Source organism: Ictidomys tridecemlineatus, chromosome 4 (assembly GCF_052094955.1).
Source record: "Ictidomys tridecemlineatus isolate mIctTri1 chromosome 4, mIctTri1.hap1, whole genome shotgun sequence".
Lineage (NCBI taxonomy): Eukaryota > Metazoa > Chordata > Mammalia > Rodentia > Sciuridae > Ictidomys > Ictidomys tridecemlineatus.
Genome location: NC_135480.1, coordinates 108378991 through 108398576, shown reverse-complemented (window position 1 = coordinate 108398576; position 19586 = coordinate 108378991). Strand labels below are relative to the sequence as shown.

Below are 19586 nucleotides of genomic sequence, written 5' to 3'. Positions count from 1 at the left end.
CAGGATGATCATAAGTTCAAAACCAGCCTCAGAAACTTAGCAAGGCCCTAAGCAACTTAGCAAGATCCTGTCTCAAAATAAAAAATAAAAAGGTCTGGTTGAGTCCTCCTGGGTTAAATCTCCAGTACTCCAAACGAAAGGGAAAAAGGGGGCTGGTATTGTGGCTAAGTGGTATATCATTTGCCTAGCATGGGTAAGGCACTGGGTTCAATCCTCAACACCACATAAAAATAAATAAAAATAAAAGTATTATGTCCACCTACAACTACAACATTAAAAAAAAGAAAAAAAAAGAGACTGAATCAAGTATATAATTACTTCAAGGATTCTGACTGACCTGGATAATTAATCTGGTTAAATAAATAACCAGTCAGTCTTGTCATTCAGGTAATTTTGACTCTTATTTTCAATGGCCTGGATAGAAGATCAGGCATTTTTAGAGATAAAAAGTATTTCTTCAGCACTGTACAAAAGAGAAAGCAAGAAAAATAATTTTTAGGGGCTGGGGATGTGGCTCAAGCGGTAGCGCGCTCGCCTGGCATGCGTGTGGCCCGGGTTGGATCCTCAGCACCACATACAAACAAAGATGTTGTGTCCGCCGAGAACTAAAAAATCAATATTAAAAATTCTCTCTCTCTTGTGAGGGGAATTGGAAGAAAAATAAGGAGAGAAATGAATTACAGTAGATGGGATAGAAAGAGAAGATGGGGGGGAGGGGGATAGTAGAGGATAGGAAAGGTAGCAGAATACATCAGTCACTAGTATGGCATTATGTAAAAATGTGAATGTGTAACCTATGTGATTCTGCAATCTGTATTTGGGGTAAAAATGGGAGTTCATAACTCACTTGAAACTATTGTTCGAAGTATGATATGTCAAGAGCTTTGTAATGTTGTGAACAACCAATAAAAAAAAAATGTAAAAAAAAAAAAAAAAATTCTCTCTCTCTCTCTTTCTCTCTCTCACACACACTCTCTCTCCTCTCTCACTCTCTCTTTAAAAAAAAAAAAGAGAAATAATTTTTAAATTTTAGATTATTAAACATTATCATATTTTGTGTCAAGAAATAGTATGAAAAATAACAAATTCATAACAACTATGGCAATTTTTACTTTGTTTGCCTAGGCATATCATTTACCAGTTATCTAAACATAGGAAAATAAGGCAGGATTGAAGTTACTTTGCCTTCAGATTCACATTTTGAAGTGTCACTCATAATTATTTCATATGAAAGATATTTAAAAGATAGTTTATTTGACTTCTTTTGCAATACAAAATATAACTAAAAAAACACCCATGTCCATTGTCACTGAATGGGGAAAGAGGTAATAATTTAAAACAAAAAACTAGGAGAGAGAAAATTCTAAGAAGAAAATGTGCATAAAATTCAGACTATTCTCATATCTACTTGCTATACACAACTAGAAAAGCCAAAGGCTGTATAGATGGCCACTGGTGCTCAGATGCTTATTTCATTCTTTTCTGCCTCATTCAGATATTTGCAATATTGTCAAAACTCAAAGATACATTTTTTGAAAGATCATAAATAAGATAATCTCGAAGATTTCTCACAGTCTCGAAGACTCTGCTCTGATCAGAGCAGAGTAAACAAAGAGACCTTCCTTGTCTGATCATTTTTTAAAATAATAGTTTCTCTGGCTCACACCAAAGAAGAAACAAGTTTAGAAGTCAACTTTCAACCTTGGTCCCAAGGCACATATCTAATTATAGAGACGGTTATTATGTAGAATATTATTTCTTTCCAGACAATACAGCTGATACAATTTAATGGTTTTTCCTAAACAATTTCTCAAAGTTGATTTTAAATGAAGATTCAAATACTACCAGTTGATTCAGCTGATTTCAAATTCATATTACAGATTTTTCAAAGCCCGTCTGTGTGCAGAAGCAAAATTATGAATGGCACTTCGAAGAGTTGAATTTCCCTCGGAGATATCAGAGGAACTGATGACTGAATGCAGTGCCCGATGATATGCTACAATAAAGGTGTGCACAGCAGTGAATAAAGTCAAATTTTAAACAACTCTCCCACTCCCTGTTCTTTTAGTACTGCTTCTCTACCCAGAGTCTCATAAGTATTAATTTTTTCCACTGAGTAAATATTAACATTAATAATGTATACATATTAAGAAAATGTTTAAATATGTTTTGAGTATTTAATACATGGTGAGAACAGAAAAAAGAGCAGATGAACACAAAAATAATTAAATAGCAATGTAATATTTCTAAACCAGTGGCTTATATAAAATGTCATCACAGAATGAATAACTTTCTAGGGAGGATCGAAAAGATTTCCAGAAGTTGTACCACTTAAGATGGTCTTACGGATTAACAGTAAGAAGAGTGTATGCAATGTAAAAGGTATAAAAAATATGTAATATTGGAAATAGTAAATAGGAGTGTGACCTGAGGTCAGAGAGAAAATATGCAAAACATGCCATGCATTTTCTACTGTTACAGGAGCCCTAGAGGCTTCAGAATAGGAATGCATTATCAGATCTGTTTTTGAAAATATAACAGATTTGATAATAAGCTCTTATCACACATATGAGACACACTAGTATTACAAATACTAGCATACTTTTTAGTGCCTATGTGAGACCTACATAATCTCTATACTATGTAAATCAATATATTTAAGGACAGACAAGAAACAGAAACATTATTGTTACAGAAATGATGTCACTTTATCTAACTGGAACTCTTGTTAGAGTTCATCATTTTCTGAAATTCAACAGGACAGAGTCCTAACTTGGATATAAAACACAAATTCAAATTCTAATAGTCTTCAGTTAAAGAAGGACCTGGAACCCAAGTCCCTTTAGAGTGGAATGAGCTGGAAATATTTCCCCACCATGACAGAGAGAAAGAAGATAATAAACTTCCCAGAGAAATAAAAACTCACTATAATTATTTTCATCACCTTTGTTTTGTAAAGGTGTTATAATGTTTTCAATAAATATTAAACTACTACTATTACTACTTTTATTGGGTTTTTTTAATCGCTAATTGCTACTAGGCCCCATTTAAATATTCCTTTGAGAAACTTACCTCTGTGATTTTTATAGAAAATACAATTGTTGGCACAGGTATCAGGATGAGCATCCCAAAAATTAGGACCACAACAGCACAAAGGAGGTAAAGTAATATTATACAGCTGCATTTTCTCCTGGACTTGGGCACGTAATGCTTCCACATATCTATAAAACAGTATGATCAGGCAAGGTGAACTACTGAGAAAAAAGTAAGAATGAATCCTGATTTTACAACCAGCTTTAACTGTTAAAATTATTTCATATCTCTATACCTTGATTCTTCATCGTTGTACTGGGAAATAGCACTAGGAAAACTATATGGCTATTCACAATCGGTATTAGCCAATTAAGATATTTAGTGAAGTTAGGTACCCTAAATAGGGACAAGTATTAGAAAACACAGTCCATTTTCTTTAATGAAAAAGAGAACTAACTTCCTACTAAGTCTCCTCTAGAATCAGAATTTCATGCAAAACTTTTCAAATTACCTTATGTGTTCTTTTTCTCTCTGTTGTTGTTTTTCTCTAGTTTCTTTCAGTTCTTCAAGTTGTAACTGGGCTAACATACCACTCATTTTTTCCCCTGAACATGGTTCTTCCTTAAAGTTCATTCTTTCGATCTTCTGCTCTTCAGCATAACGTTGTTGCTCTTTCTTTTTCTTAATTCTGAGAATAAAATCATAATGTAATTTGGAATTTCATAAATTTGTTATTTAAAGTTAGGTTCCACATCTGAATAACAAGAAACTCCCAGAAACAAGAGTCAGGAAATCAGTTTAATAATCAGTATCTTCAATATACTGCTGATTTGAGTTTACCCTACAGTCATCGGTATACACAGCTTTTCAAAGGGAAATGAAAAGTGAGTATTATTAAATTATTTTCTGTAAGAATTATAGCACAAGAGACCTCTCAAGTTAAAACTACAAGTAGACAGGACTTTTGCTTCTGGTTAGAGTGAAGTAATAGGGACTGGATTTCTCTTCCCACCTTAAATGACCAAAGAAACTGAAAAAGCAAAAAAGTAAACAAACCAAAAAAGAGGACCTGAAAGTAGAAGAGTGACTATTAGGAACCGAGATGGGGGAGTGTAGAGAGGTGAGGGTGAGAAAGGGTAGAGGGATATTGGACATGATCAACCCATAATATATGCATGTATGGAAATGTCATGGTGAAACCCATTAATTTGTATAATTAATGCATGTTGATAAAAATCAATACTGCATTGAGTTGTGAAAATCAAATGACATAATAACGTTTGTAAAGTCTTTTTGAAGTTGAAAGCTCTATAAGAATGGTCCATGAGAATGTTACTATTATCAGTATAGTGTAACCATGAAAATTTTGTTACATAAGAATGGGGAGAGGGAGAAAACCAGACAAAACAAGAAACAATGAATTATAAGATTCTAGACATGTGCCGGGCATTTCTGCCTTGAAAGTTTCCAGACAGTGGTACTAGACAGGAGAATTCAAATGGAGCCTCATAAATTCCCTGAGTTAAGATGGAGCTTAGAATGTAGATAAAGACAACTAAGGCTTACTGGACAAAATACCAGAGGGGACAGAGCTGCTCAGAGAAACCCAGAGATAGTCGCCTAATATATAGCAGAGTACTGGCTAGTACATGCATGTGAGGAAATGACCTGAGGCTAGGGAAATAACCATTCAAAACAATAAGAGAGAACAGTGCTTAGGGTTTGCACAATGCCTTTTCCCACCACTCAGACTTGAAAAACTCATAATTCAGGAAGATCTTAATTCAATAATGGGCAATAATATTTAGTCCTAGACTGAGTATTGCTTTAGACCCACTTAACAAATTGTAAAAATGAATCCTCAAAGTACTTTAACTGCCTCTCAAAACAAAACTCAAGAAATTTTATAGGAATAAAAAGATAGCCAGTGCTATTGTCTGGATCTAGAAGATTCCCCGTAGACTCAATGTGTTAAAGGTGAGAAATTGATGTGAATCCCATTTTTGAGAAGCCAGCTTCTACCTCAAGGCCTGTCCAGAGGGAGGGGGCCTGACCCTTGTCCTTGGAAAAGCCCACAGAGCACTCCTAGGCACATAGCCACCCTGCTGAGTTGTTTCTCTGTAAATAACAGAAGAGATCTGTGTGGCCAGGTGTCCCTGACTCAGTTATGCTAGTTTCTGGAAAGACCAAAGAATGGGGCCTAATGCCTGACCTTGACCCACAACAACCCCCTAGTAACCACCAATCAGTGTGAGACAGGGAAAATACCTGAAATGCCAGGTGACCCTCCCAGTTGTTTCAGTGATTGACAACATGTTAGGAAACCATGTAATTTAAAACATATACCCCTTGTGGCTTAAACCAATCAGTTCAAATGTATCTACCTCTTGAACTAAGCAATCACCCGTACCCAACTTGTTCCTGCCAGTGAATGTGCTAATCAATGTCAGAGTTGTTGTTTGATTTTCCCTCCATGTGGAATGATTTGCTGTGTGATGCTTAGAGTAACCCCCAAACATGTAAAAACTCACTGAACAAAGGACGGGGACTCACTCCCGGGACTGCTGCGTCAGAAATGATTGTGAGTCCAGGCTCAAGCTTGCAATGAAGACTCTTGTGTGATTGCATAGGATTCAGCTCCTGGAGGTCTATTGGGGTCCCATTAATCTGGTATTACATCTGGGGGCTCGTCTGGGATCTCCCAGACCCTAGGACCTCCGAACCAGAGTCTAACACCCGTGAGTCTTATTATCGGTGTGCTGTTGTCTGCTTTGTTCTGACTACAGCCCATAGAATCTGTATTCTGGGCTGGCAACTGGCCTTGGCAGACTTGCTATAGGGTCGCCAGCTGGGGCTACTGGAAGACATCCCAGGCCCCCATCAGAGAGTCTTCCAACTCAATCAGAGGGGATATAGAATCCCCCAATCTGTTCATCTGATTTTAGGGTAAGGAGGGTTGCTTCCGCCACAGTTAGCTTGTGGCCAGCACCCTACTTCCATATTTGTCTGCAATCTGAAAAGGGAATCTGTGTTTTGGCTTTTTGTCTGTATCTCTGTTAAGTGTGATGGCATTGTTTTACTTTGGACTGATGCAGTGTCCCGAGTTCTGATTTACTTTAGATGTGTAGAGTAACTTTAGCCAAATTTTAGCCTAAAAATGTCCTTAGTATGCTTCTCTAGCTTCCCTGTAAATCAAAATGTCAATTTTCTGTTCTCACCTCTTACACCCCTTTGAGTTGTATTTTAAAGAACTTTGATAAACTTTAACCCCCTTTGTTAAACAGGATTAGGGAAGCAATGTTTTCTTTTCTTCCCCTAGTTGGCTGCCTTGAGTACACCCACTGCAGAGGGAAATGCCTGCTGGGGATCTAAGAACTGTATATCTCCCAAATTAACAAGTGAAACTCCTTTAAAACTCCCCTGTCCCTCCAGATCAAGAGTCACAACCTTTGGGATGGAGTCCCCTGTGTTTCTCCTTTGTTAGCAAAGCAATAAATCTCCCTTTTTCTTTTTCTCAAAATCCTGTCCTCATTATTTAATTGGCATTAATTGGCTTCCAGGGCAGGAACCAAACTTTCACTTACAAATTTTGACACCCCAGGGGGGACTCTAGAGGAGCCCCCCTCCCCCCAAGCTTTCTTGGGTAAGCCTAGCACTCCAAACAACTGCATGCTGAGGATGTAAGATGAACTTTTTGAGAGCTGACTACTGGAAAGTTAAGAGATATGCGAGTGTGCCTGGGGTCCAACCAAACCAGAGGAGCTAATCCTGTAAATAAAAGGAAGGACTGAGGAACTCCTTCCTTTCCTGCACTGTAAGGATTACTCCACCTCTAACATGTTAGCCTCTAAATGGCTAACACTGTTCAATACACTTGTCTACTTAAAAAAAAAAAAAAAAAAAGGGAGATACTAAATGAAGGAATGTTGCCACACCGAGACCCTTGATTTTACACTTTTGATTGCCCTTCTGTGAGAACATCTATGGTGCCACTGGTGTAGGAGTCATAATTAAATGGGAGTTGGAAACTTAGGGAGATTTTTCTCTTATCTAGTCTATCTGTTTTAAAGGTTCCTGTCTATCAGCCATAGTCTGGAGCTCCTTTCTGTCTGTCATTGTGTCTTTGTTTGTATCTGTTTCTGGCCCTTTAAGACATGGGCAATAATGTGTTGATATTATAAATTGTTTCTTGGGAATGATCTTGGCTGAATGGGCTACCTACAAATGTAAATGTGTCTAAAAGATGATGTTTTACTAACAATTTGGTATCTGAATGGGTTTTTGAAGCATTGCAGTTGAAAGTTGGATTGTCAGAGATAAAATAATAAGGAGTGCATGGTAGAAAATAAGGTATCATAGTTTTCAACATCCAAACCTGTCTATTACAGACTAAAAATGGTTAAAATGCCTTAGGCATGAGGTTTCCCCTCAGAATAGCAGTTTTCCTTGCTCCTTCCAGACTTCAGCCAAGACTTAAATTGAAATGCAAATGGAAGAAGCCTGCAAGCTCAGTAGGAGACTGATCTGAGGCCCAAGGGGAAAAAAAGTAAAAGTGTCTTTTACCTGAACTCAAACTAGACTAAGCCAAAAAGTAAATTGTATGGTATATACTAATTACTGGCCACTCTTTTTTTCCAGGACTCTTGCTTTTTCTTAGATTCTGTATTTTTTTTGAGCTCATGATTTTGATACTACAGACTTAGGTTAATGTTTTTCTGATAAGTTCTATTTTTATTCAACTGTGGAGTTTTTAAACATCAGAATGGAGATTTCACCTGTGAAAAGCTACAAGGCCTTTACTATTGTGTTATGTGTGCACACTTGTGTTATGTGTTATATGTCTGGATGTGCATATGTCCATATATCATGTACATGATATGAAAATTGGCAGATATATAAGGAATGATCATAATTTTTTTAAAAAAATGGATCCAAATATCTTTAATTCACGTGATTTAAACAGTTTGATTTAAATTGGGTGAACAGATAAAAATAAAAATGTCATTAAAAATTAAGCTTACAAGTTTTTCTAGGTGTTCAAAAAAATACTAATAAAATGTTGATGTCTATGAAATTCCTGATATGCCTTGGTTCTAGGATTTTCCTTCAACAAGGAAAAAATGGCTAACACTGTTCAATACACTTGTCTGATAATTTGATAAAATAAGTAAAAGTAGATTTGACATGGGATTATTCATTTATGAGTAATTTTGTTAGATATCTGATTGATTTACAAGGTTAAAATGCTAAATGTTAAATATACCATCGAGTACTCTTAACTCCTTGAATTGCATTGGGTAACATTATTGATGTTTTCATAGGTTGGTAAATAAGAAAAAAGGTTTAAAGTTGCTTTGTCATCACTGAAAAGATTACTGAAATTTAAAGTCTCAACAGGTTCTATATACTTAGACATTGTGTTTTCATGAAATGGCAAACAGATGTGATTTTATATGCAAAGGTTTATAGAAGATTCTATATACAAAGGCCCAAAAGTTAAGTTTTGTTTCTTTTTTCTAGAGCAAGTAATCTTAAAAAAATTAAACAGCTGGGTAAACAAGAACTGTTATTTTAGAGCATTGTACTGTCATTTCTTTAAAAGCTAAACTTGGCTAATATAAAAACATCAATGTAATTGTGGTGCTATTAATGTGCTCATATATTCCAGGTATACAAGTCTGTAAGGGAGAAGCTTTAAAAGAGCGTTGTGTCAAGCTGGTGTTCTAAAGTTGTATGGTAATTTTAGGCTTAAAAGAAAAATATATTGGAGATTTACTTATATCATTTAATGTTCTATAACTGGACCTGTTATCAGTAAGATATATAAAGTTTTATGTTACTTTTTACACTGAGGTACAATTTATATGTTTTTTTAAGTTAATGAGACCCTAATCTATGTAAAGGTTAATATTGTAAAACACAAAAGTACTTTGCTACTTTTCCACAGAAGATTAAAAGCTTCAGCCTTTCTTTAATTCATGTTTTAAATGTGATATCATATTGTGTTAGCTAATATTCATGTGACCTCAAACAATTTATGTAAACTTTGTAAAATGATATTTAAGAAGCAAAGATCAGCTTCAGAATTAGAGCATTTAAGATTTATGAAGAGCCCCGCCTTACCTGAGATAAGGCTCTGTGTCCCATCTTACTACATGTAAGAATGACTACAAAAGAAGTAGGTCAGATTTCAGTTTATTTAAACTTGTGTTCAAAAGTTGTTTTTGTCAAAATTACTAGGATATCAAACAGGGGATATAATCTATAACTCAGCCAAAATTCAAGGTAGCTATTACATGAACTAAATATGTTTTTACTCTTGTTAATTTTATTTTGTAGTTTTCTTATAAAAGGTCTAAAGATTGCCTGTTAATGTTTGCAGAGGTATTGCTTTAAGAACACACAACCTGGGTTAATTTAAGATAATAAGTCATCACCTACAGGATAGAGAGACATTAAAGCTCAGTACTTAAATTAAAGTTAAATTAAAAGGGCCAAGAAAATCAATATTTGGCTCTTGCCCTCCGAGTCAGTCTGAATCTAGGGAACAGAGGAATTCTCTAAAGAGCTTTGCATCTTTGGGCCACATAACCTCCTGATCAGGGAGATTAATGGGATCCTTGGAGAACAGAAAGCCAATCAGTGCATCTGCTATAAAGAGGAAGGTCATTAGAGAAGGGAGACATCCCTGATGCTTCCAAGGGAAGCCACATGGTCAAACAAGACCTGGACCCATCCTAGCGCAAATGGCACTAGCAGAACTAAGAAGCTGCTCTAAAGTTCCCCCAGGAATGACTCCCCTGGAAACTCAGCTGACTATTAACAATAGATAGAAACAAAAGTCAGTTTGACTGCTTCATCTTAAACACCTAGCAAAAACAGTTAAAACCAAAACACAGCCATTCCTGGGCATTTAAAAATAATAATAGTTAAATGTAACATAAGGTATATATATACCTTGTGTTAGCCCCTAAGAAGTAAGACTGGAGGTTACAAAAGAGATTCTTAGGCAGAAATGCCTGATAACTATCAAAAACAAAACAAAACAAAATAACAAAAAAACTATCAAGAGGAACTGCCAGAGTATTTTTTAGTTTAAGGCCTACAGATATTCCTAACCTATACAGATAGGCGTGCTGTTTGCTAGTATGATTATCGAGCCCTAAGAAACAGAATTAAAGGTTTCTCTATTAGACACAGAGGTCATACTAGTAAAAGGATTTTGCAAGATCAGATGACATTAAATTATTTAACTATATCTTATGGGGATGGACATCTGTAACACTAAAAGTTAAATGTTAAAGGTCTATTGGGGTCCCATGAATCTGGTATTACAAAAGCTTGGTTCCCAGCTTGGTGTTCTTGGAAGGTGACACTTGAGGAAATGAGGGCTAATAGGAGGTCCTTAGTTCTTTGGGGACTGTGAAATTTTAACCCCTTTCTTATTTTCTCTTTCTACTCTCTGGCCATGAGGTAAGCACTCCACCATAAGCCTTCTGCCATAATGTGGTGCTTTGCCACAAGTCCAAAGTAGCAGAGTCAACCAATCATGGTCTAGAGTTTCTGAAACCATTAGCCAAAATAAACTTTTTCTCTTTGTTAAGTAAATTATCTCAGTTATTTTATATAGCAACAGAAGTTGACCAACACATCTAGCAACCAATAAAGTAAAATTCACAATGCCATATATCCCATCAATGATCCACCAGACACGTAAAACTCATAATGAGGAAAATAATCAATCAATGAAGAGATGCTCAATATCACTAATTATCAAAGAAATGCAAACCAAAGTCACAATGAAATGATCAATGCCTATCCACCAGTATGGCTATTATCAAAACAAATATGGTGGCACACACTTGTAATCCCAGCCATACAGGAGGGGGGCGGGGCAGGAGAACTGTAAATTCAAGGCCAAACAGTGAGAACCAGTATCAAAAAATAAAAGGCTGGGCAAGCTCTAGTGGTAGAGCCCCCTGAGGGTTTAATTCCCAATCTCACACACACAAAAAAAAAAAAAAGGAAAAGAAAAGAAAAACAAACAAAAAAATGAGGATATGAGAGATTGAAACCCTTGTGCATGGTTGGGATTATAAAGTAGTGTACCATTATGAAAAACAACTATATGATCCAGTAACCTCACTTTTATGTACATATCCAAAAGAATTAAAGAATTAAAAGGAATGTCTCAAAAACATACTTGTACTTTCATTTCCAGAGAAGCACTAATTCATAATAACTAAGAGGTAGACAGAACCCAAATGTAAGTTGACAGATCAATGGATAAACAAATTTTGATATATAGATATAATGGAATATTATTCAGCCTTTAAAAAAAGAAGCAAATCTTATCACATGCAACAACATGGATGAGCTTTAAGGACAGTATGCTAAGTGAAATAAGCCAGGCAAAAAAGACAAAAAGTATATGATGTCATTTATAGTAAGGTTTAACGTCAAATTCACAGAGACACAAAGCAGAATGGTGGTTACTGGGGGCTGAGGAAAAGGAGAAAAGAGAAGTTGTTTCAAGAGAACAGATTTCAAATCTTCAGGATCTGCAGATCTGTTTCAAAATAGTGTAAGTATACTTAACACTCCTATGTGGTTAAAAATGGTTAAAATGGTAAATTTTATTTTATGTGTTTTTTACCATAATTTTAAAAATGTGTCACATAAATAAATGAATAAGTTTTAAAAGATAAAAATAAGTTGTTTTCAGACATACAAAAGTTGAAATAAATTTCATCTCCAGTAGACTCATAACTTTAAGCAATGTTAAAAGCTATCTTTCAGGACGAAGAAAATGATACTATGGGTTTATATATTTATGATATTTCTCACTATTTAAATCTCTTTAAAATTGGTTGCTTAAGTAAAAAAAAATAACAACACATTTTATGTGTAAAAAGTAAAATGCATGAAAATATGAATATAAAGGACAGAATGGGAAAAATGGAAATATATTATTATATACATGAAGTGGTACAATACCATTTTAAAGCAGACAGTGAAAAATTGGTGATGTATAGTATAAACTCTAGAATATTCAATAAAATAACATAACAGAGTTATAACTACTATAGATTGAGTTACAACAACAAAGGAGATTAAATAGAATCATAAAAATTGAAAAGTAATTCAAAACAAGGCAGAAAAAGAAAACAAAGAACAGGTAAAACAATAGAAAACAAATAGCAAATGATATACTCATTTCTAACACTATTGATAATCCTATTAGATGTAAAATGGTCTGAACAACTTAATTAAAGGCAGAGATTGTCACTTATGGCAAAAATTTGAGACCTGACTACATGTTGTGGACAAAAAATGTATTTTAAATGTAAAGGTATAAATAATTTAAAATAAAAGGGTAGAAGAAAAGATATATTATGCCATACTAGTTAAAAGGCTAGAATCACTCACATACACCAGACATATACACACACATCAGACACGTATATATACATACATATATTATGCATATATATGTATATATGTATGTAATATAAAATATGTATGTAATATAAATGTGTATGTATATATGTACATGTGTGTATGTATATCTATACATACACACACACACAACACACATACACACACACCAGAAATGCAGATTTCAACCAGAAACAACTATCAGGGATAAGGAAAAGAGACATAACAACCCCAACACTTATGTACCTGAAAACAGCTTCAAAATAAAGGAAAGACTGAGAGAGCTATAAGGAGATACAAACAAATTCAGTTACAGGCATAACTTTCAATACCCTTCCCCAAAAAAGAGTTAAGTAGGCAGAAAATGATGAGGCTATAATAAAGTTGACTAACATTACCCAACTCAATCTAAGGGACATTTATGTAACACTATATTTATAGAAGAGCAGGATGTACATTATTCTATTGTAAGGCTCTTGAACTTGGAACATTTACCAAGATGGACAATATTCTGGGCCATAAATCAAATGTCAATAAATTTGAAAGAATTCAACTCATAGCATAGTACTCTCTAACCACATGGAATTAAATAAGAAATCAATAACAAACAGATACTTGTAAAATTGCCATGTATTTGAAAATTAAATAAAAATCCCCATGTGCTTAGAATCTAAGTAACATACTCTAACCCATGATCAGAGAAGAAATAAAAAGCATAAATTAGAAGAAATTTTGAACTAAATGAAAATGAATTTATTAGATGCTGCTCAAGAATATTTAGTAGAAAATTTATAGTACTAAATGCTTCTGCTAAAAACATAAAAAGAAGGGTCTCAAATCAAAGATCTTAGCTTTTATCTTAAGAAATTTAAAAGAGGAAGAAATCAAGCCCAAGGTAATCAGAAGAAATAACAGATTTGAAACTGAAATCAGTGAATCAGAAAACAGAAAAATGATACAAGGAAATTAATGAAACTAAAAAAACATTATAATAAGATTAATAAAATTTATACATCTTGAGTCAGTTGGACTATGGAAGGATAAAAATTATTAATATTGATATTACTTCAAATTCCATGAATATTAAAAGAAGACCAAGGACAATTTTATGATATTAAATTTGTCAATTTAGATGAAATGACAAATTATTTGGAAGACACAAAATACTTAAAGCTCACTTAAGAAAAAAACTAGTAATACAAATAGCCCTATATTCATGACTATTGAAAATTTAGCTTAAGAATTTTTCTGGACAATGAGAAGTCCAGAACCAGATGGATTTACTGGCAAATTCTACTAAATACTTAAGCAAAAATTAATACCAATTGTATATAAAGTCTTTCAATAAAATTGGAGATGATAATTCCCAGTTCATTCTATAAGGCTACCATTATCCTGAAGCCAAAACGTGACAAAGATATTGGGCAAAGAAAAATACTGGGGTTGGGGCTTTAGCTCAGTGGTAAAGCAAAGTGTTCAATCCTCACTGGGATCCTCACTCAGCACCACATGAAAACAAAGATACTGTGTGTTCATCTACAACTAAATATTTTTTTTAAAAAAAAGAAAGAAAGAAAAAGTACCAGTTAATATCTCTCAAATCATAGATGTAAAAATTCTATGTTTATATATGGCTACACAACCAGTGTGATTCTACATTGTGTACAACCAAACAAATGAGAAGTTATACGCCATTTATGTATGATGTGTCAAAGTGCATTCTACTGTCATATATAATTAAAACAAAAAAATTCTAAACAAAATTTTAGGAAATAAAATCAAACAACATATTTTTTTTTAAATTTTTTATTTTTTTATTGGTTGTTCACAACATTACAAAGCTCTTGACATATCATATTTCATACATTAGATTGAAGTGGGTTATGAACTCCCAATTTTACCCCAAATGCAGATTGCAGAATCACGTCGGTTACACATCCACAATTTTACATAATGCCCAATTAGTAATTGTTGTATTCTGCTACCTTTCCTATCCCCTACTATCCCCCCTCCCCTCCCCTCCCATCTTCTCTCTCTACCCCATCTACTGTAATTCATTTCTCTCCTTGTTTATTTTCCCATTCCCCTCACAACCTCTTATATGTAATTTTGTATAGCAATGAGGGTCTCCCTTCATTACCATGCAATTTCCCTTTACTCTTCCTTTCCCTCCCATCTCATGACTCTGTTTAATGTTAGTCTCTTCTTCCTGCTCTTCCTCCTTGCTCTGTTCATAGTTGCTCTCATTATATCAAAGAAGACATTTGGTATTTGTTTTTTAGGGATTGACTAGCTTCACTAAGCATAATCTGCTCTAGTGCCATCCATTTCCCTGCAAATTCTATGATTTTGTCATTTTTTATTGCTGCATAGTACTCCATTGTGTATAGATGCCACATTTTTTTTATCCATTCATCTATTGAAGGGCATCTGGGTTGGTTCCACAGTCTAGCTATTGTGAATTGTGCTGCTATGAACATCGATGTGGCAGCATCCCTGTAGCATGCTCTTTTAAGGTCTTCAGGGAATAGCCCGAGAAGGGCAATAGCAGGGTCAAATGGTGGTTCCATTCCCAGCTTTCCCAGGAATCTCCAAACTGCTTTCCAAATTGGCTGCACCAATTTGCAGTCCCACCAGCAATGTACAAGAGTACCCTTTTCTCCACATCCTCGCCAGCACTTGTTGTTGTTTGACTTCATAGTGGCTGCCAATCTTACTGGAGTGAGATGGTATCTTAGGGTGGTTTTGATTTGCATTTCTCTGACTGCTAGAGATGGTGAGCATTTTTTCATGTACTTGTTGATTGATTGTATGGCCTCCTCTGAGAAGTGTCTGTTCAGATCCTTGGCCCATTTGCTGATTGGGTTATTTGTTATCTTATTGTCTAATTTTTTGAGTTCTTTGTATACTCTGGATATTAGGGCTCTATCTGAAGTGTGAGGAGTAAAAATTTGTTCCCAGGATGTAGGCTCCCTATTTACCTCTCTTATTGTTTCTCTTGCTGAGAAAAAACTTTTTAGTTTAAGTAAGTCCCATTTGTTGATTCTTGTTATTAACTCTTGTGCTATGGGTGTCCTATTAAGGAATTTGGAGCCCGATCCCACAATATGTAGATCGGAGCCAACTTTTTCTTCTATCAGACGCAGAGTCTCTGATTTGATATCAAGCTCCTTGATCCATTTAGAGTTAACTTTTGTGCATGGCGAGAGGAAGGGATTCAGTTTCATTTTTTTGCATATGGATTTCCAGTTTTCCCAACACCATTTGTTGAAGATGCTATCCTTCCTCCATTGCATGCTTTTAGCCCCTTTATCAAATATAAGATAGTTGTAACTTTGTGGATTAGTCTCTGTGTCCTCTACTCTATACCATTTGTCCACTCGCCTGTTTTGGTACCAGTACCATGCTGTTTTTGTCACTATTGCTCTGTAATATAGTTTGAAATCTGGTATCGCTATACTGCCTGATTCACACTTCCTGCTTAAAATTGCTTTTGCTATTCTGGGTCTTTTATTTTTCCATATGAATTTCATGATTGCTTTATCTATTTCTACAAGAAATGCCATTGGGATTTTGATTGGCATTGCATTAAACCTATAGAGAACTTTTGGTAATATCGCCATTTTGATAATGTTAGTTCTGCCTATCCATGAACAGGGTATATTTTTCCATCTTCTAAGATCTTCTTCTACTTCTCTTTTTAGGGTTCTGTAGTTTTCATTGTATAAATCTTTCACCTCTTTTGTTAGGTTCAAACAACATATTTAAAGGATAATATATTATTACCAAGTAGGGTAAACTCCAGGAATAGATTTGGTTTCACATTCAAAAGTCAACCAGCATAATTCAACTTATTAACAAAATACAAAAAGAAAAACTACAATTATCTCAACAGAAAAAGAATTTTACAAAATCCAACAACCTTTTCTCTTTGTTTTTGTATGAGGGATTGAATTCAGGGACATTTTACCATTGAGTTACATCCCCAATGCTTTTTATCTTTTATTTTGAGACAGGACATTGCTAAGTTGCTTAGGGCCTCACTAAGTTGCTGAGGCTGTCCTGAAATTTGGGATTCTCCTGCCTCAGTCACCTGAATCGCTGGAATTACAAGTACGTGCCCCCATGTCTATCTCCAATATCGATTTCTTAAAAAACTAGGAAGAGAAGGGAAGGGAACTTCCTTAGTTTGATAAAGAGCGTTTATTGAAAATCCACAGCTAATGTCATACATAATGATGAAAGACTAAATGCTTCCTCTCCAAGATCAGGGACTGTCTACTTTCATAGATTCTGTTCAACATTGTACTGGAAGTTCTAGCCAGTGCATTCTGGCAAGAAAGAAGAAATAAAATACATCCAATTTAAAGACAGAGGTAAAACAGTCTTTAATTGAAGTTGATAGCTATGTAAAAATCAAGAGGAATTTATAAATAACTTTAGTAAGGTCACAGGGCCCAAGATTAATATCCAAAAGTTAATTGTGCATTTCTACATAGTACCAACTATCATAACGTGAAATTTTAAAACAGTACCATTTAAAATAGATCAAAAGTATGTAATACTTAGGGATAGATCTGACAAAAGACATGAATTACCTATACATGGAAAACTAAAAAATATTGCTGAGGAAAATTAAAGAGTTATATAAATGGAGAGATATGCCTGATCATGGGGTGGAAGACTCAATATTGTTATAAAATCAATATTAAAATTTCCCCTTGAGATTGAACACAATCCCAATTAACCAAGAAGATTTTCTTGTGGAATTTGAAACACTAATCTGATTATTAAATTCACGTGGAAATGCACAAGGCTTAGAATACCCAAGATAACTGAAAAGAAAAAAATTGGAAATCTAATACTAATTTCAAGCATTATTATAAAGCTGCACTAATTGGAATTTCATGGTATTAATATAAGGAGAGACAGACAGATTGATGAAACAGAAGAGAAAGTCAGAAATAATCCCCCTATACACACTCAGACAACTCATTCTCAAACACATTTACGGGAGTTATAATTTACATACCACTACTATAATGTTATTAGAGAACATTTCCATCATTCCAAAGGAAATATTGTACCAATGAGTAGTCACTCTCTACTTCTCCCACAAACCTAAGCAACCTCTAACCTTCCTGTCTCTATAGATCTGCCTTCACTAGACATTTCATATAAATGGGATTATCCAATATGTAGATAACCTTTTGTGACTGGCTTCTTTCACCTGGCATAATGTTTTCAAAGTTTATCCATGTTATAGTAGTACTTCTTTTTTACTGCTGATATCCCATTGTATGCTATGCTACATGTTATTTTCTCTATCAGTTTTCAGACATTGTGATGCTAGTTTTCAAAGTGCCTATGTTATTGCAATTTCCCACTAGGGATGTAGGAGGATTACAATTTCTCCACATCCTGACCAATATTTGCGATTATCTTTTATTTAATCATGGCTATTCTAATGGTTGTGAACTAGTATCCTGTGGTTCTGATTTCCATTTCCAATAACTAATAATGTTGACCATATTTTTTCATGTATATATTAGCTATTTTTGTTTTCCTGGGAGAAATATCAATCTAAATCTTTGTCCACTTTTTTTTTTTTCAGTGCTGGGGTTAAAAATAGATGTTAGGTAGGCACTCTACACTAAGCTACATGTCCAGCCTCTTGTCTACTTCTAAGTTAGATTAACTGTCTTTTTTTATTATTATCATATTTATTATTATTTTGGTGACACTGGGGATTGAATCCAGGACCTTGTGCATGTAAGGCAAGCACTCTATCAACTGAGCTATACCCCCAGCCTTATCTTTTTTATTATTGAGTTGCTATTATATGTTCTAGGTATGTCCTTTATCAGATACAGATTTACAAATACTTTCTACTATTTCATAGTTGTCTTTTCACTTTATTTTTAAATTTTGATCATGTCCAATTTATCAATCTTTTTTATTGTTTTTTGAACAACTGATTTTTTAAAAAAATATTTTTTTAGTTGTTGATGGACTTTTACTTTTATTTCTTTATATGTTCTGCTGAAAATAGAACCCAGTGCCTCACACATGCTAGGCAAGCATTCTACTACTGAGCCACAACCCCAGCCGCCCCCACAATTGATTTTTGACAAACACACAAAAGCAATGCAGTATGAAAAAAATATAGCCTTTCACCATACAAAAATAGCCCTTCCTCCATGTATGAAAATTAACTCAACCTAGATCACAGACCTAAATATAAAACTTAAAAGGATAATCGTTCAAGAGGAAATCATAGAAGAAAATCTTTGTGACCTTAGGTTATGCAAGGATTTGTTAAATATGACACAATCTATAAAAGAATAAACTGAAGAAAGGGAATTCATCAAAATGTAAAACTTCTCTTTAAAAGACAATGTGAAGATGAAGAAACAAGCCATAGACTGGAAGAAGATCTTCACAAAGCATATATTTGATAAAAGATTTGTATCCACAATATAGTAAAGGACTCTTGAACCTCAACAGTAAGACAACAATCCAAATTTAAAATTTAATTTTTCAACAGACCACCAAAATCAACACAGAGATGGCAAAGAAATGCGTGGAAATAAGTTCAATGTCATTCATCACTTGGGAAATGCAAACTAAAACTACAATGAGATATCACTGCACAACCACCTATTCAAATAACTAAAATAAAAAAGACTGATCATGACAAGAGTTGTGAGAATGTAAAGAAACTTGAACCTCATATACTGCTGTAATATAAAATATAAATATAAATTGCTGAAATGTTAGTATGTTCTTAAGGCCCCCAGAATTTTGGGAATGGTAGGTGAACACTGGTTTCAGCATAAGTCACCAGCTGCATTAGACATTAACAAGATAAGGCAGCCTGTCTTTTGAAGCTTTGAAACCAGGCATTGGCTTTTCTTAGCAATGAAAGTCCTATGTTCTATAAATGGAACAAAGCTAGGATGATGGCATGTCTGTTTACAATATGGTTTACTAAATAATTTATGCCCACTGTTGATACTACTGATCAAAGAAAAATATTTCTTTCAAAATATTATTGCTGATAGACAATGCACTTGGTTAACCAAGAACCCTGATGGAGACGAACAATAAGAGTA

At 34.4% G+C, this 19586-nt stretch overlaps 1 protein-coding gene across 23 annotated transcripts in view; it reads right to left on the bottom strand.

Moving 5' to 3' along the window:
* Ccdc15 (coiled-coil domain containing 15) overlaps nucleotides 1–19586 on the bottom strand; it is a 96612-nt gene that overhangs the window by 21052 nt on the left and 55974 nt on the right. For 22 of the 23 annotated variants that reach the window (XM_078047248.1, XM_078047259.1, XM_078047253.1 and 19 more), the window contains 3 exons: nucleotides 3545–3721; nucleotides 3073–3221; nucleotides 1234–1996 (listed from right to left, as the gene is read on the bottom strand). In XM_078047248.1, the coding sequence (XP_077903374.1) occupies nucleotides 1875–1996; nucleotides 3073–3221; nucleotides 3545–3721 (448 nt within the window). In that variant the 3' untranslated portion in view covers nucleotides 1234–1874. Of the gene's footprint in view, nucleotides 1–1233; nucleotides 1997–3072; nucleotides 3222–3544; nucleotides 3722–19586 lie in introns of those variants that run through there. The other variant, XM_078047246.1, reaches the window with a different exon arrangement.